Source organism: Nematolebias whitei, chromosome 12, assembly GCF_014905685.2.
Source record: "Nematolebias whitei isolate Nwh7 chromosome 12, NemWhi1, whole genome shotgun sequence".
NCBI lineage: Eukaryota > Metazoa > Chordata > Actinopteri > Cyprinodontiformes > Rivulidae > Nematolebias > Nematolebias whitei.
In genome coordinates this window covers 24,662,890-24,685,454 of record NC_056509.1, presented here as the reverse complement: position 1 = coordinate 24,685,454, position 22,565 = coordinate 24,662,890, and the positions used below count along the sequence as shown (strand labels likewise).

Genomic DNA, 22,565 nt, shown 5'->3' with positions numbered 1-22,565 from the left:
TCAGTTTGGGTAGTACCAGTACCATGAGCAGAACTGGTAGCAGGAGTAGAAACAGCTGGAGTAGAAACAGCTGGAGCAGAATCAGCAGGAGCAGAAACAGCAGGAGCAGCGCTCTCAGCACTTAAGACTTCTGCTAGTTTTCTTCCCTGGTTCTGCATTTTCCCCAGTGGGAGACCTTGGCTTCTTTTCCTCAATATTTCCCTTCAGCATCACCAGGTAGGTCTTCCATGGAACGTCTATGTCATGAACCTTAAATTTAAACAAGTTGGTGTCATTTTAACAACAGTTGGCTTGTTGTGCAATTAGATTATAATAAACATGCACTAGTATTCACTATGTCAAAGCAGTAATGGCATAAATATTGTTCCCTTCTTTTAAAGGGGTACTACTTCATGCATGTTTTTGATCTGTGGGAGGAAACTGGAGAACCCAGAGAAAACCCACGCATGCACGGAGAGAACATGCAAACTACACCCAGAAAGGCCCCCGGCCAGGATTTGAACTGAGGTGTAACCTGCTCGCTGAGAGGCAGCAGCTCTACCAACTGTGCCATCGTGCTGCCTAGAGTACAAAATACCGTTCAATGTTACAGTACTAGAGGAAGAAGCACCAACTCACCGAAGTGTGCCTGCGAAAGGTGGACAGGTCAGTAAAAGTTCGTTTACAGAGAGAACACATGAAAGGTTTCTCGCCCGTGTGGATCCGTTGGTGCCGCTGGAGAGCGCCGAGCTGAGTGAACTGTTTACCACATACTGTACATTTGTACGGACGCTCACCTAAAGAACACGTTCGTTTTATTTTTACCAGGAGAAAGTCAATAACTTAAAAGTACATTTAAACATATAAAAGTAAACGTCTTACCTGTATGTATTTTTAAATGCTGGCTGAGGGAGTTCCTCTGACCAAAGCTCCTTTCACAAGTGTCACACTTAAAAGGCTTGGAGCCACTGTGGATGTTTAAGTGGTGTTTAAGGTATTCTTTAGACCCAAAACTTTTCCCACAGGTGTCACACATATAGGGCTTTAATCCTAAAAGGAAATGCAAAAAATAAAAAAAGTTTAATGCTTAGTAGATAGCTACCTTCTTATATTTCAGTATTTATTGTTTTGATTGTGCTACAGCTACAAGAAAAGTAACAAATACAATTTTTTACCATCTTCATCAAAGAATACTAAAATCTCTTTAACCTGAGTGTGTTCTCTTGTGATAGGCCAACTTCTGCTTCCGAGTGAAGCGGGCATCACATTCATCACATGCAAATGGTCTCTCTCCAGTGTGTGTCCTATACAGGATAAAACACAAATATTTAGCTTTCATCCATGTTACTCATTAGGATACACTTAACATATTATATCAATGTGAAATAAATGTCTACAACTGTTTAAATTTAAATAAAAATTTATTTTTTTGTAGTTTGCTGAAAATAAAAAATCACCAAGGGGCAAAACAATTACCAATAATATCCTTAGGCTTCCCCTCCCTGGGCTGCCACCTTACAATGGTGGAGGGGTTTGAGTGTCCCCATGATCCTAAGAGCTATGCTGTCAGGGGCTTCATACCCCTAGTAGGGTGACCCAAGGCAGACAGGTCCTAGGTGAGTGACCAGACAAAGTGCAGCCCAAAGACCCCTATGATGATTAAAATTAACAAAACCAATGTTCCCTCGCCCGGACGTGGGTCATCGGGGCCCCACTCTGGAACCAGGCCTGGACGTGGGGCACGCTGGCAAGCCCCTGGTGGCCGGACTTTTACCCATGGAGCCCGGCTGGGCACAGCCCAAAAAGGAGACATTGGTCCCCCTTCCCATGGGCTCACCACCTGTGGGAGTGGCCAAAGGGGTCGGGTGCAATGTGGGATGGGTGGTGGCCGAGGGAGGGGACCTTGGCAGTCTGATCCTTGGCTACAGAAGCTGGCTATTTGGACGTGGAATGTCACCTCTCTGGAGGGGAAGGAGCCTGAGCTGGTGTGTGAGGTTGCGAGGTTCCGGCTAGAAATAGTCAGACTTACCTTGATGCATGGCTCTGGCTCTGGAACCAGTTTCCTTGAGTGGGGTTGGACACTCTTCCACTCTTGCCCCTGGTGAGAGGCGACAAGCAAGATTAGGCATACTTGTTGACCCCCATTTTGGTGCCTGTATGTTGGGGTTCACCCCAGTGAAGGAGAGGGTAGCGTCCCTCAGCCTACATCTGGGGGGACGGATTCTGACTGTTGTTTGTGCTTATGCACCAAACAGCAGTTCAGATTACCCACCCTTTTTAGAGTTCTTGGAGGGGGTACTGGAGTGCACCTTCTGGGGACTCCTTTGTTCTGCTGGGGGACTTCAAAGCTCACGTGGGCAATGACAGTGAGACCTGGAGGGATGTGGTTGGGAGGAACAGCCCCCCTGATCTGAACCCGAGTGGTGTTCTGTTGTTGGACTTCTGTGCTCGTCATGGATTGTCCATAACGAGCACCATGTTCAAGCATAAGTGTGTCCATATGTGCTCTTGACACCAGGACACCCTAAGCCACAGTTTGATGATTGACTATGTTGTCGTCTCATCTGATCTGCGGCCGCATGTCTTGGACCAGGGGTGCCCAATACGGCGATCGCGATCTACTGGTAGATCGCAAAGGTAATATCAGTAGATCACATGGCGAAATAGATGTCAGACCTTTTTTTAATTTCTTTTTTTTTTAACAGACGTCAGCCGATCAGTCCATCTTCACTATGTAAACCGTCACTTGACTGACATACAGGTAAGCCAATCTGAGAGTGACCTTTCCTGACAAATAGGTCACCACGTATGCGCAAAGTAACTACGGCACCCATGACTGACACGCAGGGTAGCCAATCAGAGACCGAATCTTTTCTGACACATAGATCACCATGCATGCTCATTCAACCACGCTAAAAACAAAACAAGGATTCATAATAGCCTCCAGTTTTTATCTAAACTCAACAAAGTGTGTAAAATGAGTTGGGGAACTGGACCAAGAAAGCAAAATAAAAAAATCTACCATTTCCATACAGAATGGGGGGAGGACTTTTTTCTTTCTTTCCACTATGTCATATTCAAAGTGCGTTTCACCAGAGCAGCATATTTGGATTATCATAAATACTACGTCATTGACTTCCTTCTGAAAAATGAGCTGAGAAAGAAAACGATGAAGGAACTAAAATCCCATTTATCTGGACAGCAATCATTTTTCCTACAGCTGACCACAGCATCGAAGCATCAGTCCAGGTGAATAATTTTAATAATTGTTAAGCACAAGAAGTCTTTTCAAGACAGAGAGATGGTAAAAGAGGCATTTGTTGAAGCAGCTGACTCGTTGTTCAGAGACTTTAAAAACAAACTAGAAATAGTATCTAAAAAAGTTAAATCTGGTCCTCTGGACATTCAAAAAAACAAAACAAAGCAAAACAACAAAAAAATGTAGAAACGTTTCGTCTCTCATCCGAGAGACTTCCTCAGTCTGAGGTGCTGTATTCAGCTCAGTCTCTTAAATAGCACCTTCTCAGAGTGGATCAACCAGTTTTGCTGCTGACAACCAAAACCAGCTGATCACATGCTCAAGAAGGACCATCAGCCTAACAATGGATCATTAGCACACTGATGGCTGTTTACTTTCACAGAGGGCTGAGTGATACTAGCAATCACAGCATTGTAAGAGGGGGACAATTGAACCCGGAGGCCTCCACCCCTGTTTAATGATGGACGGTTTCTTTTCACAAAGATGGCCTCCTTTACTCCTCTCTCAAACCATCGTTCCTCTCTATCCAGGATGTGAACATCTTCATCCCTGAAAGAGTGACCGCTGGCCTGGAGATGAGTGTAAACCGCAGAGTCCTGGCCTGATGATGTTGATCTTCTGTGCTGGGCCATCCTTTTGGCCAGTGGCTGTTTTGTTTCCCCGATGTAAGACTGATCACAGCCCTCCTGACACTGAACAGCATACACAACATTACTATGTTTGTGCCGGGGGACTGGATCTTTGGGATGAACCAGTCAAATCCCACACAAGACAGGCTCTAGAGCAATGTGGATATCCTAACTGGGCCTTCCTAAAAGCAGAGAAGAAACCCAAACAGGACTCCAGTCAGCCAACAGGTGAAAAGGAGGAACCCAGACCCAGAACAGTGGTCATTCCATATGTTGAGGGAGTATCAGAGAAACTGAGACGTTTATTTTCTAAACATAACGTCCCAGTGGCTTTTAAACCCCAAAATACATTACGGCAAAGACTGGTCATTTACTGATAAATAATTTTTTAGAAAGGTACCCAGACCTACCGTGGAGTGTGTTCCAACTACAGGGGGATCACGCTCTTAAGCCTCCCTAGTAAGGTCTATTCAGGGGTTCTGGAGAGGAGGGTCCGTCAGATAGTCAAACCTCAGATTCAGGAGGAACAGTGCAGTTTTCGTCCTGGTCGTGGCACACTGGACCAGCTCTACACCCTCAGCAGCATCCTGGTGGATGTGTGGGAGTTTGCCCAACCAGTCTACATGTGCTTTGTGGACTTGGAGAAGGCGTTCGACCACGTCCCTCGGGAAACCTTGTGGGAGGTACTCCAGGAGTATGGGGTACCAAGCCCTTTGATATGGGCTGTTAGGTCCCTGTATGACCGGTGTCAGAGCTTGGTCCGCAATGCCGGCAGTAAGTCGAGCTCATTCCCTGTGAGCACTGGAATTGGCCAAGGTTGCCCATTGTCACCAATTCTGTTCGAGACCTCGGATACAATTGGCTGAAATGAGTTTTCTCAGCAGGGTGTCTGGGCTCTCTCTTAGAGATAGGGTGAGAAGTTCAATCATCCAGGAGGGACTCAAGAGTAGAGACGCTGCTTCTCCACGTCGAGAGGAGCCAGTTGAGGTGGCCTGGGCATCTGGTTAGGATGCCTCCTGGACTCCTCTCTGGTGAGGTATTCCAGACATGTCCCACCAGGAGGAGACCCAGAGGAAAACCCAGGACACGCTGGAGGGACTATGTTTCTCGGCTGGCCTAGGAATGCCTCGGAATTTCCCGGGAGGAGCTGGCACAAATGGCTGGGGAGAGGGAAGTCTGGGCCTCCCTACTTAAGCTGCTACCACCGCGACCCGACCCCAGATAAGAGGAAGAAAATGGATGAATGAATGGATCCTTAGGCTTTCCCCTCATAATACTTCCACCTCTTGTTTTATAGTCTTAGGAAAAAGGTAGAAGAAGAAACATTTAACTTGTTTTGTGACAAAGCAGCTAGTTCAAGCGACAAAGAACAGTTTACCTTTGATGCATATTGAGGGCAGACTTCTGGGTGAATCTGGCCTGACACTTGGTGCACTCGTAGGGTTTGATGCCTGTGTGCGTCCTCTTGTGCAACAACAAAGTAGCTTTGGAGATGAGCGTCTTTCCACACTCAGGGCACTCACATGGCAGTTTTTGTTCATGCACCTGGGACAAATTTCTGCTTTAAATTTCTCTGAGAAAATCACCCAAATGTTTGACTTTGAGAAAACAAAAAGGAAGTACGCAAAGATTTACACCTCACCTGCTTCTTATGGTGGGCGACATCATTCTTTCGTTTAAAGGTCTTTGCACAAATGTCACACTCAAAAAGCCTCTCAGTGCTGTGAACGTATTTTACGTGGAGCTTCAGGTTCTTGCAGTTAGCAAACGTCTGCTGGCAGAATTCACAGCAATAGATTACCGGTACATCTGCTGTCTGTCTGTCTCCATGGCAAGTACTGGCAGAAAGAAGAAAAAAAAAGTTTATTTAATTAGGTTTGCCAATAAGCATATAGAGTTCTCTTGATACTAATTGACAAACGTAAAAAAGACAAACGTAAAAAAAACTAGCTTCCTTTGGAACTTATAGCTCAGGCGTTCTTCTCAGTTTGTAGAGATTTGACTAAATGTTCAACTCGAGTGTGATTATGTGACTGGCCTTTGAGCTCTAAATATAGACCAATTAATCATCTGATAATTGATACTTCAAATGACAATCTGCCATACCTGTGTGTATTTTATAGATGCAATAACTGCTACAACAACCAGCTTCCTGTAGCTCACAACTCAAGTGTTTTAAAGTAAGAACACTGTTCAATAGATTATTATAGATTATTGTTAGGTGCACACGGGTTTTTAAATATTATCCATCCATCCATCCATCCATCCATCCATTATCTTTACCCGCTTCTTCCCTTTCGGGTCGCGGGGGTCACTGGTGCCCATGTCCAGCCATCACTGTGCGAGAGGCGAGGGACACCCTGGACAAGTTGCAAGTCCATCACAGGGACACAAAGACATACGAGACAAACAACCATTCACTCTCTCACTCACACCTAGGGACAATTTAAAGTTACCAATCAGCCTAACATGCATGTCTTTGGTCTATGGGAGGAAACCGGAGTGCCCGGAGAAAACCCACGCATGCATGGAGAGAACATGCAAACTCCACCCAGAAAGCCCCGGCTGGGATTTGAACTGGGGCAACCAGCTCACTGAGAGGCAGCAGCTCTACCAACTGCTCCACCATGCTGCCTTGTTAAATATTAGTTTAGTTAAATTAATCAATGTTAAATGAGAAAGACATGTGTGACCCATCACATTAATCAAAAACAAATTTTCTGATTCCTGGATTTTAAAGCTACATCCTGATACCTATATACTCCTGATATTGAGTGATTCCAGAGAATCGGCTTAAGGTAATTTGTCTTTCTTGACCAACATAAATTACAAGTTTTGTAAAGATTGTTTTTTCACAACACTGTTAAAAAAGTGTCCCATTTTACAAGACAAAAAAAAGGGGGGGGGGGGGTTCATCGGCCATAGGCTGTCCTGATTTCTAAAGCTTGGTAATGACCAAAGAAAAAGTTATTTTGGTCACTTTCTAGCCTAAACTTTTCAAATGTTTTGCCAGCAAACATTTCTTATTCCCCACAGTCTTCACACTTTTTATACAGTTTCTATCTAAAAACCCTGACATCTCCTGTCAGTGTGTCTCCCATCACTATGACTTGTTTTCTCTCAAATCCCCTGAGTGCACACATCCAAACTCTCATGGACTTCCATTGTATCAAAGCACAAATTTTTCTGTTCAAAACTGGAGGTGAAGTTTAAATTTTACCTTCACTCTTACATACAACAAGTATAAAAATGTGCATGTGTGGCAACTAGACACTTCTGTCAATTCAGGAATTTAGTGGCTGTTTGAGACTTACTTTCTATTCTGCATTTCTGTCTGCCTGATTCCTGGGAGTGAAAGACATGGGTGTGTGAGGTTACCATGGTGATCATAATGAGCCACTGGCAGCAGCTTTAACATTGCTTTCTCCTAAAGTTTCTTATACAAATTATACATCAAAATCACCATATTTTGTCAATTTAAATTATTATTAAAATCCCAAATGACTAAGGAGCTTTACAGGAGGAAATGGCACAAAGTAAATTAATTTCAATTCTGAAAATTAACTTGAAACTAGCTGGTTCATTGACCAATAGGCTCTGTGCACATGCGTCCTGAATCACTTCCGCTTTGACCGGATGTCGGCATTCCAGTTTCCGGTTTAATTCCTGTATCCTGTCATCCCAGAGATAAACAACTAAAATGAGTGTTGCTGCGTCAAATAAACAAAAATATAACGTGCGTGGCAGCTTTAGATTTCAGCCGACGGTGTTTGGGTCTAAGGAGCACTGTTGTGTGCCGCTTTGCTCGTCTTCAGGTCGCTATAATAGCCGTTTGAGCTTTCACCGTTTCCCTAAGGAGACAAGCCTTCGTTTGTGCTGGCTGCAAAAAATCAGAAGAGAGGGATTTACGGTAACTCCTCACACCAAGGTATGTAGCCGACATTTCCTGGAGAATGAAGTAATTACTACAGAAAAGGGAAGACGAATTTTAGCAGCTGGGTCGGTTCCATCATTATTTGAGTGGAACAAATACAGCAGGAAGACACGAGCAGGTGTTTGGGAGCGCCGTTGTCGACCATCTAATCCAGAACCTGATTCGGCGGATCCAATTGAGGACAATGAACCACCCGTCATGGTACCTATGGTCGTGGACCATGACTACGGCGCCAGCAGAACCGTGTGTGTTGACCGGGAGCAATATCACAGCATGCTGAGAGAAATTGAGCAACTGAAAGAGCAGCTCCGATCCTGTAGTCTTCAAAAGCCGTTTGGACTGGAACGTTTTTCTACGTCACCAGAAGACATCAGATTTTACACCAGGTCAGAGTTGTAAAATCTAAATATTACGTTATGCCTCTGAAAAAAATTAATACGCTTTGAGTCATTGTATATTTTGTCACATTACAACCAAAAACAATTTCATTGTAATTTTCTTTGAGAGACCAACACAAGTACACACTTACTAGTGGAAATGAAATTATACATAATGTAACACATTATTATTATTATTATTATTATTATTATTAGTAGTAGTAGTAGTAGTAGTAGTAGTAGTAGTAGTACTAGTACTAGTAGTACTGTATTTACAAATGATACTGAAAAGTGTGGTGTGTAAGAGTAATCGGCTCCCTTTTCTGTAACCAATATTCCTTCAGAAATAGCTTTAATGATTACAAATGGCTATGGAGTCCACCCGTGTGTAAACTAATGTCAAATACAAATACAGCAGCTAGTGACAGCCTCAGGTCGGTGAAAATAGTTGGTTTCTGTGATTAGATGACACACAGGCTGACTATTATGCCATTAGCAATCATCAGGAAACTTATGAAGACTAGAAGTTACTCTCTGATTTAAGGGGGCTGAACATTTGTGCTCAAAATAGTTTTCAATTTATAAAAAAATTACAAACCTTCAAATCATGTATAATTTTCTTTCCACTTTACAACATAAAATTTCAAAGAACGATATTTATGTTCTTAGTTGTACCGTGTCAAAATTTGAAAACTGTTTTCACAGTTATAAATGTGGAGAGTGACAGTTTATATATATATATATATATATATATATATATATATATATATATTTTTTTTTTTTATGTGTTTTAGGTTCCCCTCATATGAGCATCTGAAGGCGTTTTGGAACTTGATCGAGGCAGCAACAGCCAAAATGGTCAGGGTCACCAGAGCAAAGAAAACCGACGTCATGAGTACAACAACTGAAACCCCTTTTACCAGACCAACTGTAAGTTACACACACACACACACACACACACACACAATGAGAATGCTGGTTTTGAACTAACATTTAAATAATTTTCTGTCCAGAAACTGCTGCCAATAGATGAGCTTTTTCTTTTCCTCTCCTACCTGTCTACTGGATGTACCCAGAGGGAACTGGGCCATCGATTTAACATCCACAGAGCAACAGTCAGCCGCATTATTGTGACATGGGCCAACTTCCTGTACTGCTTATTGGGCTCAATTTGTGTGTGGATGTCTCCTGCAGCTGTGAGTTCCAGTCTTCCACAGGATTTTGATGGCCGCTACAGTGACACACAAGTTATCCTGGACTGTACAGAACTACGGTGTCAAACACCTTCATCCCTGCTCCTCCAGAGTGAAGTCTTCTCCACCTACAAATCCCACTGTACCTTTAAGGCCATGGTGGGCATGTCTCCTCACGGAGCCCTGACATTTGTGTCAGCACTGTTTGAGGGTTCCATGAGTGACAAGGAAGTGTTCCGTCAATCAGGGATTACATCACTCTTGACACTGGACATGGCCATCATGGTGGACAAGGGATTCTTGGTGGATGATCTCGTACCTGGGACTGTTCATCGTCCTGCCTTCCTCTCCAAGAGGGCCCAAATGTCAGAGGTCGACGTTTTGAAGACCCAGTCCATTGCCCGTTTGAGGGTGCATGTTGAGAGGTTAATAAGAAGAGTTAAAGAAAATAAACTCTTTGATTCCACTATCCCTCTCTCCATTGCAGGAAGCATAAACCAAATTTTTACAGTTGCCTGTCTCCTGTCAAATTACCAAAATGGACCTTTGGTCAGGAAATGGAGATATGAAGTTTGACAGAAAAGCTGATGGCACAGTCTTGAAGAAACAGAAAATGCTGTCATTTATTTACATTGACATTGTCTTACATTTGTAAATAGATATTCATGATGGAAATATTTTGAAACAAATTTGTACATTTGATTTGATCAAACTCCTAATTTAGACATTTCTGCAGGTAAACATAGAAAAAATATCTGTCTACTTTGTGTTTGATTGAATCCATCACATTAGTGTCTGCATAAATTCTTTGAATAAGAATATCTTCCTCAGCTGAGACAACAAAATCACACCAGTTCATCCCAGTTATTAGCATCTGCCCCTGAACCTGCCAATAGTAAACATGAGTTTTTTTTAGTTCCAATTTGCCTGACTTCATTTGGAGATATGGACAGTCAACATAACTTTTCACATTTGGACACTTAATCTCAATCAGCCCGAACTGACATGGCTCAGAAGGATCAAAGATCAATCCGTCTGGAGATGCCCCTAGCCAAGGAGCATCAGGGTGAATCACAAATCCACAGGGATAGTGGTTGACTCTTTTAATTTGACAATATTCCCAGATAGCATCTGCCTCTAATTCAAGCCCTCTCTTCATAGCTGCAGTCTGATAGGTCCCTTGCAGCAGACGATTTGCCAGATCTTCCTCAGATTTATCTCGAACCTGGCAGATCTCCCTGAAGCGGGAGGCAGTCAACCTATGCCTCCTTAGCTGATGCCATTCAGGACATGTACTCTGTGCTCTGGTAGCACATTCAAATTTATTCACCATGTCCCAGGTGACCTCCATACTTTTAAGGTGTAGCTGTTGTGGTTCAGAACAAACAAACATGCTTTTTGATGGCTGTAGGTGGTAGTTCTTAAGAGGCAGAGATGGGCGGGGTGGTGCAGCATGGAAGGACATGTCTCTCTTTGCTGTTGCTGGCTGTTGGTAGGACAGAGGACTTCCAGCCTGAACTTTGCCAAGGGCAGAGTCAACAAGGGGAAATTCATGGCTGATTCCCATGCTGCAGATCATTGGTGCATCAGCTGCTGCAAAATCTTCATACACCTCGGAAACCTGGGAAAGTGAAAACAATTATTTCAATAAAATGTAAAATACATGTATATCAACTAATTTTAAGCCCTCAAAAATTCTACACTTTACAAAGAGACAGCACTTGAAAATAAAATTATTCAATACACCGGTAAGTCTACAACTCTTTGTTAGTACATTGTAGCCTACTGTTAATTTCATTTTTATTTATCAGTAATTTAAATACAACTACTTACTCTAAGGACAGAAAGGTCCGGCAAATCCCCACTAAGGCCTTTGTAGAGTGTGCTCCTGTGTATATAAATAAGAAAAGAACATGAGTCAAAAATAGAATACCCACCTGCATTTCGTTCAGATATGAAACATAAAATAATAGTGTTTTTCAAGCCTGGTCCTCAAGGCACACTGTCCTGCATGTTTGAGATTTGTCCCTGCTTAAACACAGCTCATTTCAGTTGGTAACTGATTAACAACTGTATCAGCTGTGTTAATGCAGGGAAATCTATAAAGCATGCAGAGCAGTGTGCCTTGAGGACCAGGGTTGAGAAACACTGTTGTAATACATCAGAATTTTTATTGATTTTTTTTTACCTTACACCCTCTGTTGTTGCTCCACTCTTCGGTTTAGCAGACAGCACAGTCATCTTGTCCACGGGGCCAGGTTTTATACCCTATTCAGTTATCCATGACACAGTTACAAGTTATACGGCAAGAAAATGTAATAAATTGAGTCTATTATTGAAGAGAAAACTTACTAAAGTTCTGGGCTTGTGCCACTGCTGTTCTCCTTCTGTACAGCTTAGTACAGGGGGGACCACTGACAGTTTCAGCTCAGAATAATGTGCTGACTGGAACAGCAAAGCCACACAGTGGTTGCATAATGCTGCACCAGCAACACACGTACAGCTGTGGTGAATCAGCTCCACAGGACACGAGTCTTTCAGGACCACCTGCATAAGAATGTCATAGTAAGAACTTATTATCTTAGCTTGGTCACTCATCAGCCATTCTTTCATGATGCAATCTTGCTTCCCAAATATTTTTTTATAACTAATGTCATAGAACCATAGTATCATGTTATGTGATTATATATTTAGTTTGGAGTATGTTCTATGAAGGTCAAGAGTAGTGTAATACAATTATCACAAGATTACATCTTAAATGAATGGATGAGATAAAGATAACTTGATTTCAAAACACTTTTAACCCAGAGGAGACCCGCTAGGTAAAAATACCTGGATAATGTTACAGAGACTGTGAGTGTATTCTTTAGATTTAAGTAAAACTAATATGCATGAATTACCAAATTAACACTGGGTTAAAAGTAACACATAACAACCATAAAAGAAGAACAATGCATGCAGCAAATAACCAAATGGGGACAAGCAAGGCCAAACTCACGTGTTAATATTCATCAAATAGCCAATTCCATTTTATTTTTATTCAAGAATTAATTACCACCTTAGCTAAATCCCCATTAACATTAGGAACGTCGGGTTACTGAACCAACAATCTTAAAACTGTCATCTGAACAATCCTATCTTCACCCTACACTTAAACTGTGAGGTTTTTCATTTTTCTTCATGGACCTGTGACACAGAGCCCTGACAACGACTTCACCTGTGTCCTGATTTTTGCTAGAAACTGAGAAGAGCAGAATGTTAGTAGAATGATCACAAAATATGAGCCTTTTGTTTAAGTGTGGAAAACCTGTTTCTATAACGTGAGTATACACAAAAATGGTCGTGTTGCTAATAGCCTAACGTTAGCTGCAACAGTTAGCAACATCACAACGATCAAACTAACGTTACTTACCCTCGTAGTTGTGCAGGTAACTTGAGATATACAATTTAAATCCCTTGTTACGTTTGCTTGTCGGAGCAGGGGACCAGGCATCAACAATACGATGAACATCGCTGATATTTATCTTGGGCAGCTCTTGTAAACATCTAGAAAACGCCATTTTCACCGAGACCGGGGATTAGACCGGAAACTGGAATGCCGACATCCGGTCAAAGGGGAAATGATTCAGGACGCATGTGCACAGAGCCTATTGACTTGTGTTGTACAAGACTCCTCATGCACACATGGAACTAGAAGAATGATCAGTAAGGCCTGTCACAATAACAAATTTTGCTGGGTGATTGTCTCAGAAATTATTGTGATAAATGATAATATTGTTTGAAATTTAACAATAATTAGTAATTGTCAAATTTTAGAAGAAATGTTGATTTGTTTGGAGTGTAGTACCTTTTATTGACCACAGGATGGCAGTATAAAGCTGTTTGAACTGAAGGCTGGATAGCTGAGCAGCGTGTCTCTTTAAGAAAAATGGGAGGGAGGCCCCTTGACGTGACATGGGGCTGACATGGTGACATGACGGACGATAGGTGTGATTTGAGCTCTTTAGCATTAGCATTTTTCACACAAAATTTTAATAAAAAACTAGAAAACAAGTTCTCAGCTTCTTTTTGCAGAGAAAAACAACTTCTTACACAAAGGCACGGGCTTCAATCATGAATTTGGAAGATCGACAAGACAGAGGTTTTATCCCCGAGGTCGGCCTGTTAGCTTAGCTTGTAGCTTAGCTTCTCAGCTTAGCTGATGTTAACGATCCAAAAACACGATTTTGGACAATTAAAAAGGATTTTAAAGCAAACAGAGAAAGGGAAGGGTCAATGAAGAGCACCGGAGTTAAGCTTTTTGTCATCCAATATCTTCAGTAGCAAGAGACACAAATAAATTATCAAACCGATAAATGAAAGTGAGGTTTTAAACAATAAATTTTCATTTATTATGCAATCAGAGCCCTATAAAGAGAGAGTTGCGACACTCCCATAGACTCCCATAGAAAGAATGGTATGCGGAAGTCACGTGGGTCATGCAGCGGTAAATAGTTCCAAACAGCAGCGATTCCAGCATTGAACGTAGTTCATTCTCTGCATTTTCTCCGGTAAGTTGATGAAAATACAACACTTTTTTGCCATTGTGAAGTGTTAGCTGACTGTTCTGTACCACAGTTTATCAACATTAATACTTCATGTTGCCAGTTTTAGTTAACGAAACATACTAAAATACAACTTGCTAGTTGTGTTTTAACTGCAGCTAGCTCTGCCATCATGACGGGTTTAAATGGGTCAATTTCTGTCTAATTTAGCATTTTAAAATATCCAATACAGCTTAAATTTTGAAAGTTGATAATTTTTTTCTTTATTTTTATGGTAATTCCAGTTACTGAACTCAACTAGAAAATATTTGGCTTTTTTTCCTGACAGATTGATGTAATTTAGTTCAAGTTATAGATCATTTGTTAAAGACTGCAGGATAAATTGTGACATTATCATTAAAGAAAAACATGATTGTGGAGATAAGTAATTTTTTAAAAATGTTTTCCAGGTAAACCACAGGAGAATGACTTGAGTGAACTGAATGTTGCAATCAAAGTATCACAAGATCTCAGTTTGTCTTCCCAAAACAATAATAGCTTCATCAGTATGTTTGAATAAAATTACTTTAACACCATAACCTTCACAAAGTTGGTATTTACTGCAGGACTGTTCATTTACATTAGTTTTATATTATTAGTTTAATGTTTGGTAATCATGGGCCAAGTTGAGATGAGACTCTTTCAAGACAGAACAAGAAATAAGAATTATTACCAAGAATATATCAGCATCAATAAACTGTAGGACAGTAACAAAAACACTTATTAAACTATCACAGGTACATTGAGATGGAACTGGGAAGTTATTCTTCATGCCAGTTGTCTTCATCTGATCTTTTGTAAAAATATGTCAGAATTTATTTTCCATTAACATTTTTCTTCACAGGACTGAGTTAATTTTCTTGTCTGTGAGTTTCTTCTATCCTGCTTATGTAATTTTTTTGTGTTCTAGTTGTTCCCTCAGGTTTTTCATCTCTGTTCCCTGATTGCATGTAATAGAATTACAACCTGCATGTAATATTGCATAGAAAATGTTTGTGTGCAAATTAAACTTCCAGCACTCAGTTTTGTGTTGTTGTGATGATGGTGATGGTGCTGACTTGAGATGATGTAATTAATAAATGGTATAAATAGTAGTAAAAGTACTTTATTAAAGCTTGTTTTACATTTCACATATTTTATAATAAATTGTTTGGTAATTTATTTTTGCACAATTAACACTTATTTTGTCATCTGTTATGATTTTAACGAAAAACAGTTTCATTAACATTTTAATCAATGAATTACAATTTTACAATAGTTGTCAGGCTACAAACACAATCAACTCAGTTATCCAGGTATACTTGGTTGCCATAAAAAAAAAGACAAATAGAGCAATTATATTCAGGTTTCTCTTGTAAACAAGTCTCTCGTGGCTCAATGGGACTAACCTGTTTAAATAAAGGTTGAATTAATATCTTCTATAGAAATCATGAATTCATCCAGATGATCTAAGGTAAGCTGGAGCAGATCTGAACTGCTGCATGGAGGACAAGGTGGAGCATTCTCATGCTACATGCAGAGAACATCAAAAATGGCTTTATAATGGGTGTTACCCTGTTTTTTTACGCATGTAACATTATTATAAAACACTGCTGGCATGGCTATATTGATCATTGTCTTGCAAAGACTTTTTTTTTCCAATAAATGTGTTTGCAGTCTCTTTTCTTTCTAAAATGTAATGATAAACGTATCTGCCGTGTCTAATAATGCTTAGATAAAATGCATAGTCAGTGAAATAATCAGTAATCAGTTAAATAATCAGTTCGTTACTGCTCAATAATTACTGAAAGACACCAGGCAAACTAAGTGGAATTTTGGGTTATGTTGTGCCAGCAGCCGCTCAAACTGACTGACAGCGATGAGCAGTTTGGACCTACTGAGAGCTGCATGAACCACGTGACCGCGTATCGGCGAGTTCAAAGAGTGTCACAACTCTCTCTCTCTATGGCGCTGCATGCGATTAAGTGATTTACTGTTTATCGCGACAGGCCTAGTAAAGCCCAGGAGAAACATTACCTGATGTGTTTCATGTAGCTTTTCTCATAGTGGAAAGTCCTCATACACTTGTTACACAGGAACTGGGTACTGGAGGGTTTTTTTTGTTTCCTCTTAAACTGTTCTTCTTCTTCTTCTTCTTCTTCTTCTTCTTCCTCCTCCTCCTCCTCCTCGGCGTCCAATACAAACAAGGGGTCAATACTCTGCATCTCGTCACATCCCCGTTCATCATCAGATAAATGCTTCAGCAGTGAGGTCTCTTCCTTTTCGTTTGGCAGAGTGACGTCTTCAGTCCCGTTCTCACTCTCCTCAGCGCTTTTTGTCTCAACTTGTTTTTCACTGTGAAGATTCTCATTCGAAGAGTAATGACAAGGTTTATGGACCATTTTACAGCCTTTTGTCTCTTTTCTCTTTTTAGTGCTACCTGGAGCATCTTGAGGTTTGTGTTTTGAAGCACGCGCTATTCTCTCTCTGGGTTTTTGTGGAACTAGAGTGCTTAAGGCTTCAACACAAATCTCCGACAGACTCTCACAATCCAATATCTGTGCCACTGCTTGGACATCACCGATCTTATCTTGAGCAACTTCGATCTTCCCAGAGTACACAAATTCCAAAAACTTGGAGAAATCATTGGACTGCATGTTTGAGAGTAATAATTTCTCTTTGGTTGCATTCTGGGACAAAAGGATTTTCTTGAAGTAGCCGCTGGATGCAGCAAGTATCACCTGGTGGGCCTGAAACTCCTGAACATCTCCCTGGTAGTCCACCTGCACTGTAACATCACACAACTGTCCTTGGATCCTGAGCTGATGCAGAGAAGTTAGAATGTTTTTATGATGTGAATTTGATGTGAGCTTGTGCACTTGGACCCCCATTGTACTGCTGAGAAAAACACACAGAGAGGACATGTTGGTTAAACAATCCTGTCAACGCTTGAATAGTCAGACAATTACAATTAAAAAAGAAGAAAAGAAATCTTTACAAAGTTTTTGTTAAGTTTTAGCACATATGGGAAAAAGAAGAGCCAGAGGCGGCCCTTAACTTTCTCTTTTAAAAATAAGGCATTGTTAATTATTATTATTTTTATTTGTTTATTTTTACAAATAACAGGATTTTAGTAATCACTCTTGAGGAAAGTTAATGCAAGATATACAACAATATGCTAAGAGTTTATTTTTTGTATATTGACCAAGCATGACAGCTATGCTAAACATATCAGGAAAAGAGCCTTGAAAGGTGGTTCCAACAAACAGTATCTTCCTGAAGGAATAAAAATGATATAGAGCCTTAAATAATTTAACAACACAGAAAATGTTCACGTCATCTGTGAACATTGAAACACTGTGGTCAAGAAAGCCTGACAAAGACTCTACTTCCTAAGAAGATTAAAGAAGTTTGGTACCAACACCAGCATCATCATGGAGAGCCTGCATCACAGGGTGGTATGTTCATTCAATTTTTACTTATACAGGTTAGTCTCATTGAGTCACGAGGACTCAGTTACAAGAGTAAGGTGGACCTGAAGTTTAAACAACTATAAAAAAAAAAATACAATTACATTTGAAAAAACACAATTACATTACGTGCAATAGGAAGAGGTGGGAAAGGTGGGAGGTTCAAACACCCCGTTGTCCAATCAGAAATGTCTTGTGTTTTCTATTGGTCCCACCTCTTCCGGTTTCACTTAATGTAATTGTGTTTCTTCAAAATGTTACTTTTTTTTCAAATTGAGTTTTTAAAAATGTAGTTATTTTTTAATGTGTACTGTAATTTCCTGACTATAAGCTGCTACTTTTGTCTCACACACTGTACCCCGCGGTTTAAATGCAGTCATATTTATACTTATTTTTTTCATAATTTTCAAAATTTATATTTTTATGTTTTATTTTGAAGGACTTCCTGCCATCCCTCTGTAGTTTCCTGCCAATGACTAACATTTTCCTTTGACAGAGCTGGGAGCTCGTGGCTCCCAGCACCCCGCCCCTCGTGGGGCAGGCGTTTGTGCCACTAAAGCCCCCAGTATACTCCTGCGTACGTCTGTTCACGCATACGTACGCGTGTAATGTATGCAGAGGGTTCAGACTTCACAGTCAAATGTACACCCCGAGCGGCTGCAGTCAGCTCCACAGACAAATTCAGGACAAATTGAGGTCGCCAATTGGTCATTTGCTGACACGCCTACTGGATTGATTGACAGGTCAGAACAAACAAAAAAAAACGAGCGCTGGCAGCCACAGCGGTGTTCTGGGTTTATATGTTGTTAATAAAAAGATCTAAAAAATAAATAAAAAACAGGGAGCGCTGACCCTGCAGCCCACACCAGACCAGCCCACCACGAAATCTCCAGACGCTCCAGCAGCCAAGCTGGAAAAAAGTAATTCGCTCATGACAAATTCCTTAATTTCTCACCATTTCAGTCATGGCATCAATGGAGGAGGAAGAGATCACTTGCCTCTTGACAAAAAAGCAAAAGAAAAGGCCCGATCACGGATGAAGAAGGGGAATTTAATACATTGGTGTCGCATACAAAACAGTCCGTCACCAGGCAGTTTATTTTGCAACACCGCGTATGCGTACGCAGTCGTAAAAATTGAGCCTTGCACGGACATGCCCTGGGGGGTACGCTCGTACCTCTGCGTACGTACGTGCGTACCTCCTTGTATGGACGTACGCGGGAGTATACTGGGGGCTTAAGAGAAGGTCCTCAGGTAATCAGATGTACTACGATTCTGGCTCACTGTTTGAAATACTCAACCATAACTCCACCCATTCTGTCTCATGTGACCAGAAGAAGTCTAACCTGAATGACCAATGAGGTACTCTTGGCCATCACCCGACATTTCTTCAGATCGTCTCCGTGTTGTTACTGGATTTTGTGCTTCATGCACAGACCTGTTCATTTGTTCAGCGATAATGGAAACCGCACAAAAAATTTCTTATGACTCAGCTTTCATGTTAAAAGCGATCAGCTGTTGAGGAGGAAACAGAGCTGCTGCCCGTAAGCCTTGCATCAACGTATGTTGATGGACGGGCATTGGAGACGTAAAAGCAGTCAAGTCTGGTACATGTTTTAATTAAAAATTTTTAATTCTTTCTGTATGACATCTTTCTTTGTCAGTAAATATAACTTAAATACCGGAGTTTCATTTTAAAGTCACATTCGAACACGAAGTGGAGTCTTCCCCCATCCCCTTTCTGTCCATGAGTGCACAACGGTGGAGGAGTCGTCAAATTTACTTTTAAAGCAGTCACTCAAGAATGGTACATACAAATCGGATTCCAAAAAAGTTGGGACAATAAACAAATTGTGAATAAAAACTGAATGCAATGATGTGGAGATGGCAAATGTCAATATTTAATTCGTAATATAACATAGATGACAGATCAAAAGTTTAATCTGAGTAAATGTAACATTTTAAAGGAAAAATATGTTGATTCAAAATTTCACAGTGTCAACAAATCCCAAAAAAGTTAGGACAAGTAGCAATAAATGGCTGGAAAAAGGAAATTGAGCATATAACGAACAGCTGGAAGACCAATTATCAATAATTAGGTCAATTGACAACAGATTGGGTATAAAAAGAGCTTCTCAGAGTGTCAGTGTCTCTCAGAAGCCAAGATGGTAAGAGGATCACCAATTCCACCATTGTTGCGCAGAAAGATAGTGCAGCAATACCAGAATGGTGTTACCCAGCGTAAAATAGCAAAGACTTTTAAGTTATCATCATCAACCGTGCATAACATCATCAAAAGATTCAGCGAATCTGGAACAATCGCTGTGCATAAGGGTCAAGGCCATAAAACTCTACTGGATGCTCGTGATCTCTGGGCCCTTAAACATCACTGCACCTCAAACAGGAATGCCACTGTCAAGGAAATAACAGAATGGGCTCAGGAATACTTCCAGAAAGCATTGTCAGAGAACACAATCCACCGTGCCATCCGCCGTTGCCAGCTGAAACTCTACAGTGCAAAGAGGAAGCCATTTCTGAGCAAGCTCCACAAGCTCAGACGTTTGCACTGGGCCAGGGGTCATTTAAAATAGAGTGTGGCAAAATGGAAGACTGTTACCATACCATACCACTTTATTTATAAAGCACTTAAAACAGCTACAGAGCCAACCAAAGTGCTGTACAGACAAAACAACAGGTAACACACAAAGCAAAATACAAAATGAGGTAAATCAGAATATAGACAAAAAACGATGCAGATAATGACGACAAACCAGTGTGGAGCATACAGGATCAAAACACAGATCATCTTGTGTTGAAAGCTATTGAACAGTAGTGAGTTTTTAAACGGGATTTGAAAACCGAGAGGGAGGGGGCCTGTCTGACAAGCAGAGGTAACTCGTTCCAGAGTCTTGGTCCTGCTACAGAGAAGGCCCTGTCACCTCTGCGCTTAAGACGAGTTCCTGGAACTGTGAGGAGCAACTGGTCCGCTGACCTCAAGGAACGTGGTGGGACATACGGTTGTAGCAAATCAGAGAGAAGGGGGGGACACTGTTCAGTGATTTGTAGACATACATGAGTATTTGGTCTGTGTGTAATGAATGAATATAATATACAAGTTTCACTTTTTGAATGTAATTACTAAAATAAATCAGCCTTTAGATGATATTCTAATTTTATAACCAGTACTTGTTTGAGACAATCTCCCACTTCACATCAGACAAGTACCTCTGTCCACTTTTAAAACTCTTCTAAAAACACATACACTTGGACTTTGGTACTGCCACTTGAATTAATTTATTTTACTTCTGGTTTATTGCTTTAACTGTTTTTAATCTTTGTTAAAATGTTTTTGATGTTACATGCAGCTAAGGTTGCTAAGTAGTAGTTTTTGTTAAACAGATAACTTTGACTTGTGAATTATTGGTCATAAAAGGGATAAACACTGTACAACCAGCAGTTCTTCCTCCGATTTTATTCTCAAATTGTGTCCCTATTGAGTTTGTCGATTCCTATAAATATTTGGGTATCTTGGTCGATTTGCATCTCTCTTTTAAGCTCCACGTGGAAAACTTGGTAAAGAAACTGAAAGTTAAACTGGGTTTCTTTTTCAGAAACAGATCCTGTCTAACTCTGAATGCTAGAAAACACCTTGTAACTGTGACCTTCCTTCTCTCCATTGATTACGGTGACATTATTTACATGAACGCTCCTACAAGAACCCTGCAGATGTTGGATGCTGTCTTTCATGGTGCACTAAGATTCATAACTGGCTGTGATTATCGTACCCACCACTGCACCCTGTATTCACTGGTTAACTGGACATCATTAACTTCACACAGACTCTCTCACTGGTACATTTTCATCTTTAAATCACTTCTTGGTCTGCTACCTTCATACATCTCCTCCTACATGTCTCTGCGTGAGTGCAGCTACAGCGTGCGCTCTCAGGACATTATTACCTGCAGTGTTCCCTCAGTGAGGACTGAACTTGGCAAAAGGGCCTTCTCCTACTCCGCTCCTGTTTCCTGAAATATCTTACAAAAAGATCTGATGCTCTCGATCTTGACCTCCAAGTGGCTTTAAGAATCTGTTGGGACTCCTGGCAAGGACCAATGCAGACATGTTCCTGTTTTTAGTTTTCTACATTCACCTTATAATCTAGCTGTTTTTGCTACTTTTTTTGGCATCTTATTTTAATTTGTAAAAAAAAAAAAAAAAAAAATCTGTATGCCTTTTTATAACCGTCTACTGTTGTCCGTTGTTGTCATCATGCTTTGTTAAAATCAGGTCTCTTGTAAATGTCCTCGAGGCTCTGTCTAAATCAGAGTCAGAGTCAGTCAGAGATTCTTTATTGTCATTCGCACCTCATGTGGTACATGTGGTGGAGTGAAATTATGTACACAAGGTCCCAGTTACATCCAACAATAAAATGTATAAGAAATAAATAAAGGTTGAATGAAAACAGGGCTGTCAGAGTTGCAGTGAGTTTATGTTCGGTGGATGAATGACCTGATCATCTGACTGTTGATCGCAGTAATCCACATTATTTGCAGAAATAGTCCATTGTTGTCGTTGTTGTCATCACTCTGTTAAAATTCAGGTCTCTTGTAAATGAGTCTCCCCCAGAACAAGCAGTCTAAAGAAAAACGGCGAAAGACCATCAAAAGACCTGGAGACCACTTTTAAAGATTATTATTAGGCAGCTTTTAATGTATTTTCCGAATTAGATAAAGTTGTTTTGTTCTGTTTTGCTCCGATGAAATGGGATACTCTGCCTTTGCATCTGACTCGAGGAAAGACCCTAAATTGTTTATTTTTTAGTCGAAACTTTTACATTTGCACAATCATATAAGTAAGTTTTTAATGTCAGAGTGTTTGCACGAAGCTTTAACAAATACGACATTTAAATCAAACTAGCTACTACTAGCTCTGAATGCTAACAACAGTAGTAGCATCGAGGCTAAAATTACAGTCAACAATAAACAAATAAATGCAGGAACCGTGTTAGAAAGCCAGACTCCAGCACTGCAACACAGTGGATGGATGACCGTGACAGACAGATAACTACACAACACCAAGCAAGTTTTCTTACCGTAAACTCGCTAAAATTACAGCCGTAAACAAACGGACCGATCAGCGGGAGGTACTTCCGGTAGGAACAG

General features: G+C 40.8%; 3 protein-coding genes across 4 annotated transcripts; 1 reads left to right on the top strand and 2 right to left on the bottom strand.

The window, feature by feature from the left end:
• LOC119417851 (GDNF-inducible zinc finger protein 1-like) lies at window positions 1–22,548 on the bottom strand. Its single transcript, XM_037685105.1, has 9 exons — window positions 22,496–22,548; window positions 15,971–16,828; window positions 5,510–5,705; window positions 5,246–5,412; window positions 1,189–1,283; window positions 862–1,029; window positions 619–776; window positions 176–249; window positions 1–70 (listed from the first exon to the last, which is right to left on the bottom strand). Exons 2-9 carry the CDS (start codon window positions 16,822–16,824, stop codon window positions 1–3), a joined length of 1,782 nt encoding a protein of 593 aa, XP_037541033.1. The 5' UTR covers window positions 16,825–16,828; window positions 22,496–22,548.
• LOC119418467 lies at window positions 7,467–9,973 on the top strand. Its single transcript, XM_037685755.1, has 3 exons — window positions 7,467–8,187; window positions 8,973–9,108; window positions 9,192–9,973. The coding sequence occupies exons 1-3, from the start codon at window positions 7,568–7,570 to the stop codon at window positions 9,945–9,947; spliced, it is 1,512 nt and encodes a 503-aa protein (XP_037541683.1). The 5' UTR covers window positions 7,467–7,567; the 3' UTR covers window positions 9,948–9,973.
• On the bottom strand, window positions 10,011–12,983 carry LOC119418468. Of its 2 annotated transcripts, XM_037685757.1 has the most exons (6): window positions 12,784–12,983; window positions 11,724–11,918; window positions 11,560–11,639; window positions 11,205–11,259; window positions 10,730–10,992; window positions 10,011–10,303 (listed from the first exon to the last, which is right to left on the bottom strand). In XM_037685757.1, exons 1-6 carry the CDS (start codon window positions 12,880–12,882, stop codon window positions 10,087–10,089), a joined length of 909 nt encoding a protein of 302 aa, XP_037541685.1. In that variant the 5' UTR covers window positions 12,883–12,983; the 3' UTR covers window positions 10,011–10,086. The 2 variants fall into 2 exon arrangements, with proteins under 2 accessions (XP_037541685.1, XP_037541684.1); XM_037685756.1 differs by having other exon boundaries at window positions 10,011–10,992.
• Window positions 22,549–22,565: the final 17 nt, after the last annotated feature.